General features: G+C 46.3%; 1 protein-coding gene across 1 annotated transcript in view; it reads right to left on the minus strand.

Moving 5' to 3' along the window:
- KIF19 (kinesin family member 19) overlaps positions 1–25,987 on the minus strand; it is a 63,015-nt gene extending 37,028 nt beyond the window's left edge. Inside the window, exons 1-3 of the mRNA XM_072112529.1 lie at positions 25,734–25,987; positions 5,660–5,740; positions 567–677 (exon numbers count right to left, since the gene is read on the minus strand). Coding sequence (XP_071968630.1) covers positions 567–677; positions 5,660–5,740; positions 25,734–25,772 — 231 coding nt within the window. The 5' untranslated portion in view covers positions 25,773–25,987. The remainder of the gene's footprint in view (positions 1–566; positions 678–5,659; positions 5,741–25,733) is intronic.
- Positions 25,988–26,296: the final 309 nt, after the last annotated feature.

A 26,296-nucleotide genomic window follows, 5' to 3' on the forward strand; every position in this document is an offset into this window, starting at 1 on the left:
TCATTGAAAGTCTTCTGCTATAGGTGGAAATGGATGAAGAAGACCTTCAGAGAGATCCACCAAAGAATCAAAAACATACATATCATGGCCGCAAATTATGTATCACCTTTGGGTCCCTTCGGGAGAGGAGGCCCAGCCATGTGAGGTCCCAACGCCTCTGCTAATGGCTTGAGAGAACTTCTTAAGGGTCCTTGGGGACTGGTTTGTGCCAAGAGAACAAAAAGACAGTCTTGACTCTTAAGACTTGGGTTGGTCATGCTGACGTAGTCAAGTAACCACAAACTGGGTGTGTCTAGGAGGGTCAGAGGAGTATCTGTCGGTCAAATGGGCATCTGGCCAACAGCTTCAGAAAAGATATGAGCACCTTAAGAAGAACCCAACAGAAGAAGGAGTCAAGGAAGTCCATGCAGTAAGGCAGTCATCGAAGATATCTACTGGATGGTCACTGTCTACTCTAGTGTCCACCATCAAGCAAACCTGAAGGCTTCCATACACTTGAGATGACAGAGGTCTTGGCTTCTACACATCCATATATCTGAAGGTTTATGTCCACCAAAGCATCCTACCTGGGTAGCAGTGTAGTCAAATGCCACGTCAAACATGTAGGACTTCTCGCGAGAGCGGTTGGCTCTCAAAATGTCATCGGGGTCTTCCATCGGATCCATGAGAACCACCATCTGCAAGGAGTCATCAAACAGGTTTATAACATTGAACAACTTCGTGACAGGAGACCCTTTTGGGTTCATCCTCCAACTATACCTTTCCTTTAGCTCCTGTACATACCTGATCTGCCCCTACACAACTGTTGGGAAGTCTCACCAAACTGTTCCACCAAAATAGTCAATTTTCTACGAATTTCAATTATATGGTCACCCAAAGAATCCAATCAAGTCCCTGAAATTTTAACATGTCCTTGAATCCCCCCCTATGTCACCATGTCCACCACCAGCAAATTGAGTAAATGTAATGGGTATGACCACCATGGTCTTCAAAATGTTTGGGTCCTTACTTCCATTTTTAATCCTTTGTCTTATATAACTTTTTGGTCCTCACCCACCATCAAGGTTCCTCCTCCTTTAGGAGTTGTGGTGGAACCTGGTGCAAAATGTCCATGTTTTTGGAACCTACAATAATTTTGTTACTGTAAAGGGCAGATGTAAGACGCTAAGTGTTCCTCAAACTGAAACGATCCTTTGTTTGGAGGAAGGCCTCACGTCAGTGGACGAGGAGGTGGGTGGACTTTACGAGCAGATGGCGTGAGGCCACATTGTCTCGAAATTCTTCTAAGTCAGATAAGGGATTATTCCAGAGATGAAGCCAGTTCTAACAGACAAGGTTCTGTGCGAGACCCGACCCCGATACATCTGAGAGTAGGGAACCGGACAATGGCCACCTTCTCTGCAGGACCAGATGGTGTTACCTCAGCACCGAACAAAGGCGACCATTGAGCTCAGCCCCAGCCGAGGAGATACCGGGGGGAGTTATGGAAGATTGTCCTTACAGTCACAAAGGTAGAAAGTGTAATAAGGACAAGCACTGACTAATTAGTCCTCAGTATAGACCCAGTAACTATAGGCACTGACTTATTAGTTCTCACTATAGACCCAGTAACTATAGGCACTGACTTATTAGTCCTCAGTATAGACCCAGTAACTATAGGCACTGACTTATTAGTTCTCAGTATAGATCTAGTAACTATAGGCACTGACTTATTAGTTCTCAGTATAGACCCAGTAACTATAGGCACTGACTTATTAGTTCTCAGTATAGACCGAGTAACTATAGGCACTGACTTATTAGTTCTCAGTATAGACCCAGTAACTATAGGCACTGCCTTATTAGTCCTCAGTATAGACCCAGTAACTATAGGCACTGACTTATTAGTTCTCAGTATAGATCTAGTAACTATAGGCACTGACTTATTAGTTCTCAGTATAGACCCAGTAACTATAGGCACTGACTTATTAGTTCTCAGTCTAGACCCAGTAACTATAGGCACTGACTTATTAGTTCTCAGTATAGATCTAGTAACTATAGGCACTGACTTATTAGTCCTCAGTATAGATTTAGTAACTATAGGCACTGACTTATTAGTCCTCAGTATAGACCCAGTAACTATAGGCACTGACTTATTAGTCCTCAGTATAGATCTAGTAACTATAGGCACTGACTTATTAGTCCTCAGTATAGACCCAGTAACTATAGGCACTGACTTATTAGTCCTCATTATAGACCCAGTAACTATAGGCACTGACTTATTAGTTCTCACTATAGACCCAGTAACTATAGGCACTGACTTATTAGTTCTCAGTATAGATCCAGTAACTATAGGCACTGACTTATTAGTCCTCAGTATAGACCCAGTAACTATAGGCGCTGACTTATTAGTTCCCAGTATAGACCCAGTAACTATAGGCACTGACTTATTAGTTCCCAGTATAGATCTAGTAACTATAGGCACTGACTTATTAGTCCTCAGTATAGACCCAGTAACTATAGGCACTGACTTATTAGTCCTCAGTATAGATTTAGTAACTATAGGCACTGACTTATTAGTCCTCAGTATAGACCCAGTAACTATAGGCACTGACTTATTAGTCCTCAGTATAGATCTAGTAACTATAGGCACTGACTTATTAGTTCTCACTATAGACCCAGTAACTATAGGCACTGACTTATTAGTTCTCAGTATAGATCCAGTAACTATAGGCACTGACTTATTAGTCCTCAGTATAGACCCAGTAACTATAGGCGCTGACTTATTAGTTCCCAGTATAGACCCAGTAACTATAGGCACTAACTTATTAGTTCCCAGTATAGATCTAGTAACTATAGGCTCTGACTTATTAGTTCTCAGTATAGACCCAGTAACTATAGGCACTGACTTATTAGTTCTCAGTATAGATCTAGTAACTATAGGCACTGACTTATTAGTTCTCAGTATAGACCCAGTAACTATAGGCACTGACTTATTCGTTCTCAGTATAGACCCAGTAACTATAGGCACTGACTTATTAGTTCTCAGTATAGATCTAGTAACTATAGGCACTGAGTTATTAGTCCTCAGTATAGACCCAGTAACTATAGGCACTGACTTATTAGTTCTCAGTATAGACCCAGGAACTATAGGCACTGACTTATTAGTTCCCAGTATAGACCTAGTAACTATAGGCACTGACTTATTAGTTCTCAGTATAGACCCAGTAACTATAGGCACTGACTTATTAGTTCTCACTATAGACCCAGTAACTATAGGCACTGACTTATTAGTTCTCAGTATAGATCTAGTAACTATAGGCACTGACTTATTAGTCCTCAGTATAGACCCAGTAACTATAGGCACTGACTTATTAGTTCTCACTATAGACCCAGTAACTATAGGCACTGACTTATTAGTTCTCACTATAGACCCAGTAACTATAGGCACTGACTTATTAGTTCTCAGTATAGATCTAGTAACTATAGGCACTGACTTATTAGTTCTCAGTATAGATCTAGTAACTATAGGCACTGACTTATTAGTCCTCAGTATAGACCCAGTAACTATAGGCACTGACTTATTAGTTCTCAGTATAGACCCAGTAACTATAGGCACTGACTTATTAGTTCTCAGTATAGACCCAGTAACTATAGGCACTGACTTATTAGTTCTCAGTATTATAGTGGGCGGGGTCTAATGGGAGTGGGCGTTTCCCTATCCTGCGGCACCTGACATGATGTCTCGCTCCCGTATAACACCTGCTGGAAGGGTTTCTGTTTCGGCGTCTCCTCACTTCTTATCACAAGGAGATATAAGACGTCTCAAGACACCATCTGGCTGTTGTGTAATCCCCCCGCCTGGAGTCTTACACCTTAAGGGTCTTACACCTGCCATATGTTACGGAGGGGCGGCGGGGGCACTAGAGCGAGCCCGTGCTGACATCTACTACCACCCCCATCATTGTGCTGAGAAATCAGATCTGGATCTTCATTCATCAGGATGATAAAACATTTATTCTACTTGGCAGAGGTTGAAGAAATAGGCCCCTCCCACTCATATATGTACAGTATATACGGTGCCTATATACAGTATACAGCACCTATACCTAGGTACATAGTAGTCACCCATCAGTGAGCCATGAGGGCCCCGGATATCTCTATATTGGTCTGGGGACTGGTTTTATGTCGGTGTTTATATAGGGGGTCTGTAGATTAATAGGATTTACTTATATGGTCTGGGGTTTGTGATTTTCTATGTGATCGGGTCTGGGGGTTCTGTTTATGTTAAGGGGGGGCTGTCTTTACTTAGAGGGTAAGTACTGAGTAGGGTTCTGGGGTCTGCGATTATTGAGTCGGTCTGTTCTGGGGTCTGTATTAATTTATAAGGTCTGGTTTGGGGTCCGTATTTCTTCAGGGGGTCTGTCTCTGGGTGTCCTGCATTTATCTAGGAGTTTGTGTTCTGTTTCTATTTAGGGTGTCTGGACTAGGAGTCTGGAATTCATGGGGTGTCTACTTAGCTCTGCATTCATTTAGAGGGGTTGAATTGAGGGGCAATGGGATCTATATTGATTTTGGAGTCTGGGCTGGGGGCTATATCAGTTTAAAGGTTTTAGGGACGGACTATATTTATGAATTTCTTAGTATGGGGGATCTTTATCTATATGGGGTCTCTTTGCTCTGGTCTAGGGATTTCTTTAGTGAAGGGATTGTATGTATATAGAGGATTTGGGGAGGTCTGGTTTGGGGTCCACATTAGTTTAGGGCTTGTGTAATGTTTAGTCTTTAGTTTGGGGTCTTTATTTGTTTAGTCTGGTTTTTATATTTGGTCTTTTTTAAGTTTATAATCGGGGGTCTGCATTTACTTAAGCGCCTCTGTGGTCGGTTCTGGGGTCTAAATCAGTTGGGGAGGGATAATATATTGATTGAGGAGCCTAGTTTTGTATATAATTCATGTTCTAGGGAGGGGGTGGGTGTCTTTATATAATTTGTGTTACTTTGGGGTCTAGTCTAGGGAATTCTTTAGTGAAGGGTCCTGTATATGGATCTGGTGTGGGTCTGGTTTGGGGGTCCCCATTAGTTTAGGCCTTTGGGATCTTCTTCGGATGTATTTAGTGAGAGGGTTTGGGGCTTCTATTTCTGTCTAGTTTAAGAAGTCTGGTCTGGGGTCTGTATTTGTTGAGTTTGGTTTAGTATTTGGTCTTTTTTGGTTTATAATCTTGGGGTCTGCTTTTATTTAGGGGTCCTGGGGTAAATATTTGTTACGGTGGTTTGTATGACTATCCGAGGGGCTGGTTGTTGTTATTAGTTGCAATTCATTAACCCTTTGTAGTTAATAGTTGGGCTTGGGGGTGAGTTATGGGCAGTGGGCAGCTCTCCTGATGATGTCTCTCTATCTCTGTCATCCTCATCCAGCTCCTGCTCTCATGGCCTGGGATCACCCGGATGTTTCCATAGCAATGCGTTACTATGCAGGAAAGCGAGGAGCTATAAGCTGTGCCCCCTCTCCTGTCTACAATGTCACCTCTTCCTACTGACCTGATTTATTCCCTGTTCCTCGCGCCTCCTCCCTCATACTAATTTTATAGTGAAAACCATCAACAGTGAACAAAGTCTGGATTCTCATCTAAAACAAAGAACCCCCCCCCCCCCATGGCATAAGGTCCAACATCGTCCGACTTACCTGTTCATCCACCTTGTGGGCGATGATGGCGGCTCCTTCCACCAGTTCCGTCTCATTGATCGGCCGGATGCGGAGAGCGACCTGTAACGGTAAAAGAGATGTATAAATGGCGCGTCACCAGAATACAACTAAGCATAGAGCACTACAACCCCCAACATGACCCGAACACTGTACATGACCATAATACAATCTATTATACTCCATACATAGAGCACTACAACCCCCAACATGACCCGGACACTGTACATGACCATAATACAATCCATTATACTCCATACATAGAGCACTACAACCCCCAACATGACCCAGACGCTGGAAATGACCATAATACAATCTATTATACTCCATACATAGAGCACTACAACCCCCAACATGACCCGGACACTGTACATGACCATAATACAATCTATTATACTCCATACATAGAGCACTACAACCCCCAACATGACCCAGACACTGGACATGACCAGAATACAATCTATTATACCCCATACATAGAGCACTACAACCCCCAACATGACCCGGACACTGGACATGACCATAATACAATCTATTATACTCCATACATAGAGCACTACAACCCCCAACATGACCCGGACACTGGAAATGACCCTAATACAATCTATTATACCCTATACATAGAGCACTACAACCCCCAACATGACCCGGACACTGTACATGACCATAACACAATCTATTATACCCCATACATAGAGCACTACAACCCCCAACATGACCCGGACACTGGACATGACCAGAATACAATCTATTATACCCCATACATAGAGCACTACAACCCCCAACATGACCCGGACACTGTACATGACCATAATACAATCCATTATACTCCATACATAGAGCACTACAACCCCCAACATGACCCAGACGCTGGAAATGACCATAATACAATCTATTATACTCCATACATAGAGCACTACAACCCCCAACATGACCCGGACACTGTACATGACCATAATACAATCTATTATACTCCATACATAGAGCACTACAACCCCCAACATGACCCAGACACTGGACATGACCAGAATACAATCTATTATACCCCATACATAGAGCACTACAACCCCCAACATGACCCGGACACTGGACATGACCATAATACAATCTATTATACTCCATACATAGAGCACTACAACCCCCAACATGACCCGGACACTGGAAATGACCCTAATACAATCTATTATACCCTATACATAGAGCACTACAACCCCCAACATGACCCGGACACTGTACATGACCATAACACAATCTATTATACCCCATACATAGAGCACTACAACCCCCAACATGACCCGGACACTGGACATGACCAGAATACAATCTATTATACCCCATACATAGAGCACTACAACCCCCAACATGACCCGGACACTGGACATGACCATAATACAATCTATTATACTCCATACATAGAGCACTACAACCCCCAACATGACCCGGGCACTGTACATGACCATAATACAATCTATTATACTCCATACATAGAGCACTACAACCCCCAACATGACCCAGACACTGGACATGACCAGAATACAATCTATTATACCCCATACATAGAGCACTACAACCCCCAACATGACCCGGACACTGGACATGACCATAATACAATCTATTATACTCCATACATAGAGCACTACAACCCCCAACATGACCCGGACACTGGACATGACCATAATACAATCTATTATACTCCATACATAGAGCACTACAACCCCCAACATGACCCAGACACTGGACATGACCAGAATACAATCTATTATACCCCATACATAGAGCACTACAACCCCCAACATGACCCGGACACTGGACATGACCATAATACAATCTATTATACCCTATACATAGAGCACTACAACCCCCAACATGACCCGGACACTGTACATGACCATAACACAATCTATTATACCCCATACATAGAGCACTACAACCCCCAACATGACCCGGACACTGGACATGACCAGAATACAATCTATTATACCCCATACATAGAGCACTACAACCCCCAACATGACCCGGACACTGGACATGACCATAATACAATCTATTATACTCCATACATAGAGCACTACAACCCCCAACATGACCCGGGCACTGTACATGACCATAATACAATCTATTATACTCCATACATAGAGCACTACAACCCCCAACATGACCCAGACACTGGACATGACCAGAATACAATCTATTATACCCCATACATAGAGCACTACAACCCCCAACATGACCCGGACACTGGACATGACCATAATACAATCTATTATACTCCATACATAGAGCACTACAACCCCCAACATGACCCGGACACTGGAAATGACCCTAATACAATCTATTATACCCTATACATAGAGCACTACAACCCCCAACATGACCCGGACACTGTACATGACCATAACACAATCTATTATACCCCATACATAGAGCACTACAACCCCCAACATGACCCGGACACTGGACATGACCAGAATACAATCTATTATACCCCATACATAGAGCACTACAACCCCCAACATGACCCGGACACTGGACATGACCATAATACAATCTATTATACTCCATACATAGAGCACTACAACCCCCAACATGACCCGGGCACTGGACATGACCATAATACAATCTATTATACTCTATACATAGAGCACTACAACCCCCAACATGACCTGACCACTGTACATGACCATAATACAATCTATAATACCCTATACATAGAGCACTACAACCCCCAACATGACCTGGACACTGGACATGACCCTAGTACAATCTGTTATACTCTATACATAGAGCACTACAACCCCCAACATGACCGTAACACACTTCTCATATACTATTGGCTGATTTCCTCCATAAACAGCACCACCCCTGTTGAATGGTTGGGTCAGGTATTACACGGATGCCCATTAAAGTGAATAGAGCGGCGCCATTTTTCGGAAGAGATGACCAATGCTGGAAGCAATGCCTCCGGTGAGTATAGTCCCATATGTGATAGTAGCAGGTGGCGCCCCCTGCAGGCGGAGGGCTCCGGTAATTACAGATTACAAGTCATTAGTCGTCCCTTGTAATCCTGTAGTGAGACCCCCAGCGAGGGATTATCCTGCACATAATGACTGAGCAGTCTGAGCGAGCGCACCACCAGACACTGACACAGCACAACCTGCTGCACCGGGTATATACAGTACAGCACCGGGTATATACAGTACAGCACCGGGTATATACAGTACAGCACCGGGTACTGGGTATATACAGTACAGCACCAGGCACCGGGTAAATACAGTACAGCACCAGGTATATTCAGTACAGCACCAGGTACCAGGTATATAGAGTACAGCACCAGGCACCGGGTAAATACAGTACAGCACCGGGTAAATACAGTACAGCACCGGGTATATGCAGTACAGCACCAGGTATATACAGTACAGCACCAGGTATACACAGGACAGCACCAGGCACCGGGTATATACAGTACAGCATCAGGTACCGGGTATATACAGTACAGCACCAGGTATATACAGTACAGCACCAGGTACCAGGTATATACAGTACAGCACCAGGTACCAGGTATATACAGTACAGCACCAGGTATATACAGTACAGCACCAGGTACAAGGTATATACAGTACAGCACCAGGCACCGGGTAAATACAGTACAGCACCGGGTATATACAGTACAGCACCAGGCACCGGGTAAATACAGTACAGCACCAGGTATATACAGTACAGCACCAGGTACCGGGTATATTCAGTACAGCACCAGGCCCCGGGTAAATACAGTACAGCACCGGGTAAATACAGTACAGCACCGGGTATATACAGTACAGCACCAGGTACCAGGTATATGCAGTACAGCACCAGGTACCAGGTATATACAGTACAGCACCAGGTATATACAGTACAGCACCAGGCACCGGGTATATACAGTACAGCACCAGGTACCGGGTATATACAGTACAGCACCAGGTATATACAGTACAGCACCAGGTACCAGGTATATACAGTACAGCACCAGGTACCAGGTATATACAGTACAGCACCAGGCACCGGGTAAATACAGTACAGCACCAGGTACCGGGTATATTCAGTACAGCACCAGGCACCGGGTAAATACAGTACAGCACCGGGTAAATACAGTACAGCACCAGGTACCAGGTATATGCAGTACAGCACCAGGTACCAGGTATATACAGTACAGCACCAGGTATATACAGTACAGCACCAGGCACCGGGTATATACAGTACAGCACCAGGCACCGGGTACATACAGTACAGCACCAGGCACCGGGTATATACAGTACAGCACCAGGCACCGGGTATATACAGTACAGCACCAGGTACCGGGTATATACAGTACAGCACCAGGTATATACAGTACAGCACCAGGTATATACAGTACAGCACCAGGTACCGGGTATATACAGTACAGCACCAGGTATATACAGTACAGCACCAGGTATAAACAGTACAGCACCAGGTACCGGGTATATACAGTACAGCACCAGGTATATACAGTACAGCACCAGGTACCAGGTATATACAGTACAGCACCAGGTATATACAGTACAGCACCAGGTACCGGGTATATACAGTACAGCACCAGGTATATACAGTACAGCACCAAGTACCAGGTATATACAGTACAGCACCAGGTATATACAGTACAGCACCAGGTATATACAGTACAGCACCAGGTACCGGGTATATATAGTACTGCACCAGGCACCGGGTATATACAGTGCAGCACCAGGTACCAGGTATATACAGTACAGCACCAGGTATATACAGTACAGCACCAGATATATACAGTACAGCACCAGGTACCAGGTATATACAGTACAGCACCAGGTATATACAGTACAGCACCAGGTATATACAGTACAGCACCAGGTACCAGGTATATACAGTACAGCACCAGGTATATACAGTACAGCACCAGGTACCGGGTATATATAGTACTGCACCAGGCACCGGGTATATACAGTGCAGCACCAGGTACCAGGTATATACAGTACAGCACGAGGTACCAGGTATATATAGTACAGCACCAGGTACCGGGTATATACAGTACAGCACCAGGCACCGGGTATATACAGTACAGCACCAGGTACCGGGTATATACAGTACAGCACCAGGCACCGGGTATATACAGTACAGCACCAGGCACCGGGTATATACAGTACAGCACCAGGTACCGGGTATATACAGTACAGCACCAGGTACCAGGTACATACAGTACAGCACCAGGTACCAGGTATATACAGTACAGCACCAGGTACCAGGTATATACAGTACAGCACCAGGTACCGGGTATATATACAGTACAGCACCAGGTACCGGGTATATACAGTACAGCACCAGGTACCAGGTATATACAGTACAGCACCAGGTACCAGGTATATACAGTACAGCACCAGGTACCAGGTATATACAGTACAGCACCAGGTACCGGGTATATACAGTACAGCACCAGGTACCGGGTATATACAGTACAGCACCAGGTATATACAGTACAGCACCAGGTATATAAAGTACAGCACCAGGTACCGGGTATATACAGTACAGCACCAGGTACCAGGTATATACAGTACAGCACCAGGTATATACAGTACAGCACCAGGTATATACAGTACAGCACCAGGTATATAAAGTACAGCACCAGGTACCGGGTATATACAGTACAGCACCAGGTACCAGGTATATACAGTACAGCACCAGGTATATACAGTACAGCACCAGGTATATAAAGTACAGCACCAGGTACCGGGTATATACAGTACAGCACCAGGTACCGGGTATATACAGTACAGCACCAGGTACCGGGTATATACAGTACAGCACCAGGTACCAGGTATATATAGTACAGCACCAGGTATATACAGTACAGCACCAGGTACCAGGTATATACAGTACAGCACCAGGTACCGGGTATATACAGTACAGCACCAGGCACCAGGTATATACAGTACAGCACCAGGTATATACAGTACAGCACCAGGTACCGGGTATATACAGTACAGCACCAGGTACCAGGTATATACAGTACAGAACCGGGTATATATAGTACAGCACCAGGTACCGGGTATATACAGTACAGCACCAGGTACCAGGTATATACAGTACAGCACCAGGTATCGGGTATATACAGTACAGCACCAGGTACCGGGTATATACAGTACAGAACTGGGTATATACAGTACAGCACCAGGCACCAGGTATATACAGTACAGCACCAGGTACCGGGTATATACAGTACAGCACCAGGTACCGGGTATATACAGTACATCACCAGGTACCAGGTATATACAGTACAGCACCAGGTAGCGGGTATATAGAGTACAGCACCAGGCACCGGGTGTATACAGTACAGCACCGGGTATATACAGCACAGCACCAGGCACCGGGTATATACAGTACAGCACCGGGTATATACAGTACAGCACCAGGCACCGGGTATATACAGTACAGTACCGGGTATATACAGTACAGCACCGGGTACATACAGTACAGCACCGGGTATATACAGTACAGCACCGGGTATCGGGTATATACAGAACAGCACCAGGCACCAGGTATATACAGTACAGCACCAGGTACCGGGTGTATACAGTACAGCACCAGGTACCGGGTATATACAGTACAGCACCAGGTACCGGGTATATACAGCACAGCACCAGGTAAATACAGTGCAGCACCAGGTACCAGGTATATACAGCACAGCACCAGGTATATACAGTACAGCACCAGGTACCGGGTATATACAGTACAGCACCAGGTATATACAGTACAGCACCAGGTACCAGGTATATACAGTACAGCACCAGGTATATACAGTACAGCACCAGGTACCGGGTATATACAGTACAGCACCAGGCACCAGGTATATACAGTACAGCACCAGGTATATACAGTACAGCACCAGGTACCAGGTATATACAGTACAGCACCAGGTATATACAGTACAGCACCAGGCACCAAATATATACAGTACAGCACCAGGTACCAGGTATATACAGTACAGCACCAGGTACCAGGTATATACAGTACAGCACCAGGTACCGGGTATATACAGTACAGCACCAGGTACCGGGTATATACAGTACAGCACCAGGTACCAGGTATATACAGTACAGCACCAGGTACCGGGTATATAAAGTACAGCACCAGGTACCGGGTATATACAGTACAGCACCAGGTACCAGGTATATACAGTACAGCACCAGGTACCAGGTATATACAGTACAGCACCAGGTATATACAGTACAGCACCAGGCACCAAATATATACAGTACAGCACCAGGTACCAGGTATATACAGTACAGCACCAGGTACCAGGTATATACAGTACAGCACCAGGTACCGGGTATATACAGTACAGCACCAGGCACCGGGTATATACAGTACAGCACCAGATACCGGGTATATACAGTACAGCACCAGGTACCGGGTATATAATGTACAGCACCAGGCACCGGGTATATACAGTACAGCACCGGGTATCGGGTATATACAGTACAGCACCAGGCAGCGGGTATATACAGTACAGCACCAGGTATATACAGTACAGCACCAGGTATATACAGTACAGCACCAGGTACCAGGTATATACAGCACAGCACCAGGTAAATACAGTGCAGCACCAGGTACCGGGTATATACAGTACAGCACCGGCTACCGGGTATATACAGTACAGCACCAGGCAGCGGGTATATACAGTACAGCACCAGGTATATGCAGCACCAGGTATATACAGTACAGGACCAGGTATATACAGTACAGCACCAGGCACCGGGTATATACAGTACAGCACCAGGCGGCGGGTATATACAGTACAGCACCAGGTATATACAGTACAGCACCAGGCAGCGGGTATATACAGTACAGCACCAGGTATATACAGTACAGCACCAGGTACCGGGTATATACAGTACAGCACCAGGCACCGGGTATATACAGTACAGCACCGGGTATATACAGTACAGCACCGGGTACCGGGTATATACAGTACAGCACCAGGCACCAGGTATATACAGTACAGTACCAGGCAGCGGGTATATACAGAACAGCACCAGGCAGCGGGTATATAGAGTACAGCACCAGGCAACGGGTATATACAGTACAGCACCGGGTACCAGGTATATACAGTACAGCACCAGGCAGCGGGTATATACAGTACAGCACCAGGCAGCGGGTATATACAGCACAGCACCAGGTACCAGGTATATACAGTACAGCACCAGGTAAATACAGTACAGCACCAGGTACCGGGTATATACAGTACAGCACCAGGTACCAGGTATATACAGTACAGCACCAGGTAAATACAGTACAGCACCAGGTACCGGGTATATACAGTATAGCACCAGGTATATACAGTACAGCACCGGGTATATACAGTACAGCACCAGGCACCAGGTATATACAGTACAGCACCAGGCACCAGGTATATACAGTACAGCACCAGGCACTGGGTATATACAGTACAGCACCAGGTATATACAGCACAGCACCAGGTACCAGGTATATACAGTACAGCACCAGGCACTGGGTATATGCAGTACAGCACCAGGTATATACAGTACAGCACCAGGTACCGGGTATATACAGTACAGCACCAGGTACCGGGTATATACAGTACAGCACCAGGTATATACAGTAGAGTACCAGGCACCGGGTATATACAGAACAGCACCAGGCACTGGGTATATACAGTACAGCACCAGGCACTGGGTATATACAGCACAGCACCAGGTAAATACAGTGCAGCACCAGGTACCGGGTATATACAGTACAGCACCGGCTACCGGGTATATACAGTACAGCACCGGGTATCGGGTATATACAGAACAGCACCAGGCAGCGGGTATATACAGTACAGCACCGGGTATATACAGTACAGCACCGGGTACTGGGTATATACAGTACAGCACCAGGCACCGGGTAAATACAGTACAGCACCAGGTATATTCAGTACAGCACCAGGTACCAGGTATATAGAGTACAGCACCAGGCACCGGGTAAATACAGTACAGCACCGGGTAAATACAGTACAGCACCGGGTATATGCAGTACAGCACCAGGTATATACAGTACAGCACCAGGTATACACAGGACAGCACCAGGCACCGGGTATATACAGTACAGCATCAGGTACCGGGTATATACAGTACAGCACCAGGTATATACAGTACAGCACCAGGTACCAGGTATATACAGTACAGCACCAGGTACCAGGTATATACAGTACAGCACCAGGTATATACAGTACAGCACCAGGTACAAGGTATATACAGTACAGCACCAGGCACCGGGTAAATACAGTACAGCACCGGGTATATACAGTACAGCACCAGGCACCGGGTAAATACAGTACAGCACCAGGTATATACAGTACAGCACCAGGTACCGGGTATATTCAGTACAGCACCAGGCCCCGGGTAAATACAGTACAGCACCGGGTAAATACAGTACAGCACCGGGTATATGCAGTACAGCACCAGGTACCAGGTATATGCAGTACAGCACCAGGTACTGGGTATATACAGTACAGCACCAGGTATATACAGTACAGCACCAGGTACCAGGTATATGCAGTACAGCACCAGGTACCAGGTATATACAGTACAGCACCAGGTATATACAGTACAGCACCAGGCACCGGGTATATACAGTACAGCACCAGGTACCGGGTATATACAGTACAGCACCAGGTATATACAGTACAGCACCAGGTACCAGGTATATACAGTACAGCACCAGGTACCAGGTATATACAGTACAGCACCAGGCACCGGGTAAATACAGTACAGCACCAGGTACCGGGTATATTCAGTACAGCACCAGGCACCGGGTAAATACAGTACAGCACCGGGTAAATACAGTACAGCACCGGGTATATACAGTCCAGCACCAGGTACCAGGTATATGCAGTACAGCACCAGGTACCAGGTATATACAGTACAGCACCAGGTATATACAGTACAGCACCAGGCACCGGGTATATACAGTACAGCACCAGGTATATACAGTACAGCACCAGGTACCAGGTATATACAGTACAGCACCAGGTACCAGGTATATACAGTACAGCACCAGGCACCGGGTAAATACAGTACAGCACCAGGTACCGGGTATATTCAGTACAGCACCAGGCACCGGGTAAATACAGTACAGCACCGGGTAAATACAGTACAGCACCGGGTATATACAGTCCAGCACCAGGTACCAGGTATATGCAGTACAGCACCAGGTACCAGGTATATACAGTACAGCACCAGGTATATACAGTACAGCACCAGGCACCGGGTACATACAGTACAGCACCAGGCACCGGGTATATACAGTACAGCACCAGGCACCGGGTATATACAGTACAGCACCAGGTACCGGGTATATACAGTACAGCACCAGGTATATACAGTACAGCACCAGGTATATACAGTACAGCACCAGGTACCGGGTATATACAGTACAGCACCAGGCACCGGGTATATACAGTGCAGCACCAGGTACCAGGTATATACAGTACAGCACCAGGTATATACAGTACAGCACCAGGTATAAACAGTACAGCACCAGGTACCGGGTATATACAGTACAGCACCAGGTATATACAGTACAGCACCAGGTACCAGGTATATACAGTACAGCACCGGGTATATACAGTACAGCACCAGGTACCGGGTATATACAGTACAGCACCAGGTATATACAGTACAGCACCAAGTACCAGGTATATACAGTACAGCACCAGGTATATACAGTACAGCACCAGGTATATACAGTACAGCACCAGGTACCGGGTATATATAGTACTGCACCAGGCACCGGGTATATACAGTGCAGCACCAGGTACCAGGTATATACAGTACAGCACCAGGTATATACAGTACAACACCAGATATATACAGTACAGCACCAGGTACCAGGTATATACAGTACAGCACCAGGTATATACAGTACAGCACCAGGTATATACAGTACAGCACCAGGTACCAGGTATATACAGTACAGCACCAGGTATATACAGTACAGCACCAGGTACCGGGTATATATAGTACTGCACCAGGCACCGGGTATATACAGTGCAGCACCAGGTACCAGGTATATACAGTACAGCACGAGGTACCAGGTATATATAGTACAGCACCAGGTACCGGGTATATACAGTACAGCACCAGGCACCGGGTATATACAGTACAGCACCAGGCACCGGGTATATACAGTACAGCACCAGGCACCGGGTATATACAGTACAGCACCAGGTACCGGGTATATACAGTACAGCACCAGGTACCAGGTACATACAGTACAGCACCAGGTACCAGGTATATACAGTACAGCACCAGGTACCAGGTATATACAGTACAGCACCAGGTACCGGGTATATATACAGTACAGCACCAGGTACCGGGTATATACAGTACAGCACCAGGTACCAGGTATATACAGTACAGCACCAGGTACCAGGTATATACAGTACAGCACCAGGTAACAGGTATATACAGTACAGCACCAGGTACCGGGTATATACAGTACAGCACCAGGTACCGGGTATATACAGTACAGCACCAGGTATATACAGTACAGCACCAGGTATATAAAGTACAGCACCAGGTACCGGGTATATACAGTACAGCACCAGGTACCAGGTATATACAGTACAGCACCAGGTATATACAGTACAGCACCAGGTATATACAGTACAGCACCAGGTATATAAAGTACAGCACCAGGTACCGGGTATATACAGTACAGCACCAGGTATATACAGTACAGCACCAGGTATATAAAGTACAGCACCAGGTACCGGGTATATACAGTACAGCACCAGGTACCGGGTATATACAGTACAGCACCAGGTACCGGGTATATACAGTACAGCACCAGGTACCAGGTATATATAGTACAGCACCAGGTATATACAGTACAGCACCAGGTATATACAGTACAGCACCAGGTATATAAAGTACAGCACCAGGTACCGGGTATATACAGTACAGCACCAGGTACCAGGTATATACAGTACAGCACCAGGTATATACAGTACAGCACCAGGTATATAAAGTACAGCACCAGGTACCGGGTATATACAGTACAGCACCAGGTACCGGGTATATACAGTACAGCACCAGGTACCGGGTATATACAGTACAGCACCAGGTACCAGGTATATATAGTACAGCACCAGGTATATACAGTACAGCACCAGGTACCGGGTATATACAGTACAGCACCAGGTACCGGGTATATATAGTACAGCACCAGGTATATACAGTACAGCACCAGGTATATACAGCACAGCACCAGGTACCGGGTATATACAGTACAGCACCAGGTATATACAGTACAGCACCAGGTACCGGGTATATACAGTACAGCACCAGGTACCAGGTATATACAGTACAGAACCGGGTATATATAGTACAGCACCAGGTACCGGGTATATACAGTACAGCACCAGGTACCAGGTATATACAGTACAGCACCAGGTACCGGGTATATACAGTACAGCACCAGGTACCGGGTATATACAGTACAGAACTGGGTATATACAGTACAGCACCAGGCACCAGGTATATACAGTACAGCACCAGGTACCGGGTATATACAGTACAGCACCAGGTACCGGGTATATACAGTACATCACCAGGTACCAGGTATACACAGTACAGCACCAGGTAGCGGGTATATAGAGTACAGCACCAGGCACCGGGTGTATACAGTACAGCACCGGGTATATACAGCACAGCACCAGGCACCGGGTATATACAGTACAGCACCGGGTATATACAGTACAGCACCAGGCACCGGGTATATACAGTACAGCACCGGGTACCGGGTATATACAGTACAGCACCGGGTACATACAGTACAGCACCGGGTATATACAGTACAGCACCGGGTATCGGGTATATACAGAACAGCACCAGGCACCAGGTATATACAGTACAGCACCAGGTACCGGGTATATACAGTACAGCACCAGGTACCGGGTATATACAGCACAGCACCAGGTAAATACAGTGCAGCACCAGGTACCAGGTATATACAGTACAGCACCAGGTATATACAGTACAGCACCAGGTACCGGGTATATACAGTACAGCACCAGGTATATACAGTACAGCACAAGGTACCGGGTATATACAGTACAGCACCAGGTATATACAGTACAGCACCAGGTACCAGGTATATACAGTACAGCACCAGGTATATACAGTACAGCACCAGGTACCGGGTATATACAGTACAGCACCAGGCACCAGGTATATACAGTACAGCACCAGGTATATACAGTACAGCACCAGGTACCAGGTATATACAGTACAGCACCAGGTATATACAGTACAGCACCAGGCACCAAATATATACAGTACAGCACCAGGTACCAGGTATATACAGTACAGCACCAGGTACCAGGTATATACAGTACAGCACCAGGTACCGGGTATATACAGTACAGCACCAGGTACCGGGTATATACAGTACAGCACCAGGTACCAGGTATATACAGTACAGCACCAGGTACCGGGTATATACAGTACAGCACCAGGCACCGGGTATATACAGTACAGCACCAGATACCGGGTATATACAGTACAGCACCAGGTACCGGGTATATAATGTACAGCACCAGGCACCGGGTATATACAGTACAGCACCGGGTATCGGGTATATACAGTACAGCACCAGGCAGCGGGTATATACAGTACAGCACCAGGTATATACAGTACAGCACCAGGTATATACAGTACAGCACCAGGCACCGGGTATATACAGCACAGCACCAGGTAAATACAGTGCAGCACCAGGTACCGGGTATATACAGTACAGCACCGGCTACCGGGTATATACAGTACAGCACCAGGCAGCGGGTATATACAGTACAGCACCAGGTATATGCAGCACCAGGTATATACAGTACAGCACCAGGCACCGGGTATATACAGTACAGCACCAGGCAGCGGGTATATACAGTACAGCACCAGGTATATACAGTACAGCACCAGGCAGCGGGTATATACAGTACAGCACCAGGCACCAGGTATATACAGTACAGCACCAGGCACCAGGTATATAGAGTACAGCACCAGGCAACGGGTATATACAGTACAGCACCGGGTATATACAGTACAGCACCGGGTACCGGGTATATACAGTACAGCACCAGGCACCAGGTATATACAGTACAGCACCAGGCAGCGGGTATATAGAGTACAGCACCAGGCAACGGGTATATACAGTACAGCACCGGGTACCAGGTATATACAGTACAGCACCAGGCAGCGGGTATATACAGTACAGCACCAGGCAGCGGGTATATACAGCACAGCACCAGGCAGCGGGTATATACAGCACAGCACCAGGTACCAGGTATATACAGTACAGCACCAGGTAAATACAGTACAGCACCAGGTACCGGGTATATACAGTACAGCACCAGGTACCAGGTATATACAGTACAGCACCAGGTAAATACAGTACAGCACCAGGTACCGGGTATATACAGTACAGCACCAGGTATATACAGTACAGCACCGGGTATATACAGTACAGCACCAGGCACCAGGTATATACAGTACAGCACCAGGCACCAGGTATATACAGTACAGCACCAGGCACTGGGTATATGCAGTACAGCACCAGGTATATACAGTACAGCACCAGGTATATACAGCACAGCACCAGGTACCAGGTATATACAGTACAGCACCAGGCACTGGGTATATGCAGTACAGCACCAGGTACCGGGTATATACAGTACAGCACCAGGTACCGGGTATATACAGTACAGCACCAGGTACCGGGTATATACAGTACAGCACCAGGTATATACAGTAGAGTACCAGGCACCGGGTATATACAGAACAGCACCAGGCACTGGGTATATACAGTACAGCACCAGGCACTGGGTATATACAGCACAGCACCAGGTAAATACAGTGCAGCACCAGGTACCGGGTATATACAGTACAGCACCGGCTACCGGGTATATACAGTACAGCACCGGGTATCGGGTATATACAGAACAGCACCAGGCAGCGGGTATATACAGTACAGCACCAGGTAAATACAGTACAGCACCAGATAACGGGTATATACAGTACAGCACCAGGTATATACAGTACAGCACCAGGTACCGGGTATATACAGTACAGCACCAGGCACCAGGTATATACAGTAGAGTACCAGGCACCAGGTATATACAGTACAACACCGGGCACCGGGTATATACAGTACAGCACCAGGTACCGGGTATATGCAGTACAGCACCAGGTATATACAGTACAGCACCAGGTATATACAGTACAGCACCAGGTACCGGGTATATACAGTACAGCACCAGGTACCGGGTATATGCAGTACAGCACCAGGTATATACAGTACAGCACCAGGTATATACAGTACAGCATCAGGTACCGGGTATATGCAGTACAGCACCAGGTATATACAGTACAGCACCAGGTACCGGGTATATACAGTACAGCACCAGGTACCAGGTATATACAGTACAGCACCAGGTACCGGGTATATACAGTACAGCACCAGGTATATACAGTACAGCACCAGGTACCAGGTATATACAGTACAGCACCAGGTTTATACAGTACAGCACCGGGCTCCGGGTATATACAGTACAGCACCAGGTACCAGGTATATACAGTACAGCACCAGGTATATACAGTACAGCACCAGGTTTATACAGTACAGCACCAGGCACCGGGTATATACAGCACAGCACCAGGTATATACAGTACAGCACCAGGCACCGGGTATATACAGTACAGCACCAGGTACCGGGTATATACAGTACAGCACCGGCTACCGGGTATATACAGAACAGCACCAGATAACGGGTATATACAGTACAGCACCAGGTATATACAGTAGAGTACCAGGCACCAGGTATATACAGTACAACACCGGGCACCGGGTATATACAGTACAGCACCAGGTACCGGGTATATGCAGTACAGCACCAGGTATATACAGTACAGCACCAGGCACCAGGTATATACAGTACAGCACCGGGTATATACAGTACAACACCGGGCACCGGGTATATACAGTACAGCACCAGGTACCGGGTATATGCAGTACAGCACCAGGTATATACAGTACAGCACCAAGTTTATACAGTACAGCACCAGGCACCGGGTATATACAGTACAGCATCAGGTACCGGGTATATACAGTACAGCACCAGGTATATACAGTACAACACGGGGCACCGGGTATATACAGTAGAGTACCAGGCACCAGGTATATACAGTACAACACTGGGCACCGGGTATATACAGTACAGCACCAGGTACCGGGTATATGCAGTACAGCACCAGGTATATACAGTACAGCACCAGGCACCGGGTATATACAGTACAGCACCAGGCACCGGGTATATACAGTACAGCACCAGGCACCGGGTATATACAGTACAGCACCAGGTATATACAGTACAGCACCAGGTACCGGGTATATATAGTACAGCATCAGGTACCGGGTATATACAGTACAGCACCAGGTATATACAGTACAGCACCAGGTATATACAGTACAGCACCAGGCACCGGGTATATACAGTACAGCACCAGGCACCGGGTATATACAGTACAGCACCAGGCACCGGGTATATACAGTACAGCACCAGGTATATACAGTACAGCACCAGGTACCGGGTATATATAGTACAGCATCAGGTACCGGGTATATGCAGTACAGCACCAGGTATATACAGTACAGCACCAGGTATATACAGTACAGCACCAGGTACCGGGTATATACAGTACAGCACCAGGTATATACAGTACAGCACCAGGTACCGGGTATATACAGTACAGCACCAGGTATATACAGTACAGCACCAGGTTTATTCAGTACAGCACCAGGTATATACAGTACAGCACCAGGTATATACAGTACAGCACCAGGTACCGGGTATATACAGTACAGCACCAGGTATATACAGTACAGCACCAAGTTTATACAGTACAGCACCAGGCACCGGGTATATACAGTACAGCACCAGGTACCAGGTATATACAGTACAGCACCAGGTATATACAGTACAGCACCAGGTTTATACAGTACAGCACCAGGCACCGGGTATATACAGTACAGCACCAGGCACCGGGTATATACAGCACAGCACCAGGTATATACAGTACAGCACCAGGCACCGGGTATATACAGTACAGCACCAGGTACCGGGTATATACAGTACAGCACCGGCTACCGGGTATATACAGTACAGCACCGGGTATCGGGTATATACAGAACAGCACCAGGCACCAGGTATATACAGTACAGCACCAGGTAAATACAGTACAGCACCAGATAACGGGTATATACAGTACAGCACCAGGTATATACAGTAGAGTACCAGGCACCAGGTATATACAGTACAACACCGGGCACCGGGTATATACAGTACAGCACCAGGTACCGGGTATATACAGTACAGCACCAGGTATATACAGTAGAGTACCAGGCACCAGGTATATACAGTACAACACCGGGGACCGGGTATATACAGTAGAGTACCAGGCACCAGGTATATACAGTACAACACCGGGCACCGGGTATATACAGTACAGCACCAGGTACCGGGTATATGCAGTACAGCACCAGGTATATACAGTACAGCACCAGGTATATACAGTACAGCACCAGTTACCGGGTATATACAGTACAGCATCAGGTACCGGGTATATGCAGTACAGCACCAGGTATATACAGTACAGCACCAGGTACCGGGTATATACAGTACAGCACCAGGTACCAGGTATATACAGTACAGCACCAGGTATATACAGTACAGCACCAGGTTTATACAGTACAGCACCAGGCACCGGGTATATACAGTACAGCACCAGGTACCAGGTATATGCAGTACAGCACCAGGCACCGGGTATATACAGCACAGCACCAGGTATATACAGTACAGCACCAGGCACCGGGTATATACAGTACAGCACCAGGTACCGGGTATATACAGTACAGCACCGGCTACCGGGTATATACAGTACAGCACCGGGTATCGGGTATATACAGAACAGCACCAGGCACCAGGTATATACAGTACAGCACCAGGTAAATACAGTACAGCACCAGATAACGGGTATATACAGTACAGCACCAGGTATATACAGTAGAGTACCAGGCACCAGGTATATACAGTACAACACCGGGCACCGGGTATATACAGTACAGCACCAGGTACCGGGTATATACAGTACAGCACCAGGTATATACAGTAGAGTACCAGGCACCAGGTATATACAGTACAACACCGGGCACTGGGTATATACAGTACAGCACCAGGTACCGGGTATATGCAGTACAGCACCAGGTATATACAGTACAGCACCAGGTATATACAGTACAGCACCAGTTACCGGGTATATACAGTACAGCATCAGGTACCGGGTATATGCAGTACAGCACCAGGTATATACAGTACAGCACCAGGTACCGGGTATATACAGTACAGCACCAGGTATATACAGTACAGCACCAGGTTTATACAGTACAGCACCAGGCACCGGGTATATACAGTACAGCACCAGGTACCAGGTATATACAGTACAGCACCAGGTACCGGGTATATACAGTACAGCACCAGGTTTATACAGTACAGCACCAGGTATATACAGTACAGCACCAGGCACCGGGTATATACAGCACAGCACCAGGCACCGGGTATATACAGTACAGCACCAGGTACCGGGTATATACAGTACAGCACCAGGTATATACAGTACAGCACCAGGTATATAAAGTACAGCACCAGGTTTATACAGTACAGTATCAGGGTATATGAGACAATTACCCCAATGTCCTTATGGAAGGACTCCCCAACCTATAGCCCCTGCCCCCATACAGGGATATAAGGTACTCACCTGAGGGTCACGGCTATACATACCCTATAGAGGAGGGCAGTACATGGCATGTAGGTGAGTGTATATAAGGGTATAGAGTATAAATGAGTGTATAGATAGATCTATATACTGCTGTATACAGGAGAGTGGATGTATAGATATTTGAGTGTGTATGAAGTGTATGTGTATACATACAGTGACCGTATATACAAAGGGGATTACAGTATATACAGAGGGGACAGTATATAAAGAGAGGGGCAGTATATACAGAGAGGGACAGTATATACAAAGTGGGCAGTATATACATGGGGTGACATCCTATATGTGGTGTACAGTATATACATTAGGTGGTGATGTGTATATATACAGTATATACAGGGGTGTACAGTATATACAGGGGGTGATTATGTGTATATATACAGTATATACAGGGGTGTACAGTATATACAGGGGGTGATGATGTGTATATATACAGTATATACAGGGGGTGATGATGTGTATATATACAGTATATACAGGGGGTGATGATGTGTATATATACAGTATATACAGGGGGTGATGATGTGTATATATACAGTATATACAGGGGGTGATGATGTGTATATATACAGGGGGTGATGATGTGTATATATACAGTATATACAGGGGGTGATGATGTGTATATATACAGTATATACAGGGGGTGATGATGTGTATATATACAGGGGGTGATGATGTGTATATATACAGGGGGTGATGATGTGTATATATACAGTATATACAGGGGGTGATGATGTGTATATATACAGTATATACAGGGGGTGATGATGTGTATATATACAGTATATACAGGGGGTGATGATGTTTAAATATACCATATATACATGGGGGGCTTTATATACAAAAAGTGACAGTATATACAGGGGTGATAGCTTATTCTGAGGGGGGCAGTATATACATGCGGTGGTGATGTGTATATATATATGCAGTGTATACAAGGGTGTACAGTATATACAGGAGGCGGTGATGTGTGTATATGCTGTATATACAGAGGGTGGTGGTGTATATATGCAGTATATACAGGGGTGTACAGTATACACAGGTGTAGGTGATGTGTATATATATATATATATATATATATACAGTATATACAGGGGGGAGGGTGATGTGTATATATGTATACAGCAGATGTTGGGTGCCATTACCGTCAGCTGCTGGTCCTTGGAGTCGGTTCCGTCCTTCATGGTTCTGTGTAGCTGCGGCTCTATGGCTCCATGTGTGTCATCCCCGGGTACTGCTCCTGCGGGGGGCGCTGCTCCTGGGGAGGGGGCTCTGCTCCTGGGGGTGGGGGGCTCTGCTCCTGTGGGGGGCGCTGTGCGGCTCCTCTCACTCCTTCATCTCTTGTGGATTCCCTGGAGATTTGGAAACCCAACACAACAAACCAGCCCAGGCTGTCACCGCTCACCCGCGCCACCTGGCGGCCGCTGCCGGCACTGCATCTCCCGGACACCACCACGGGGGACCCGCTACTATCCGCTGTTATCAGACATAATATAAATACTTGTCTAGGACGTCTCCATTCCTTCCGCCCTCTGGGAGCTCACATCTACACAACAGAGACCCAGTGACTACATCACCTGTGATACAAAGGCCTAGAGAAAGAATTGGGACTTGCAGTACCAGACCTGGCCATGGAGAAGAGTGGCGCTATGACCTGGATATAATCAGAAGACGTGGACTGCCAGCAGAAGTACAATACAGTACAAAC

Source organism: Engystomops pustulosus, chromosome 6 (genome assembly GCF_040894005.1).
Source record: "Engystomops pustulosus chromosome 6, aEngPut4.maternal, whole genome shotgun sequence".
NCBI classification, from domain to species: domain Eukaryota; kingdom Metazoa; phylum Chordata; class Amphibia; order Anura; family Leptodactylidae; genus Engystomops; species Engystomops pustulosus.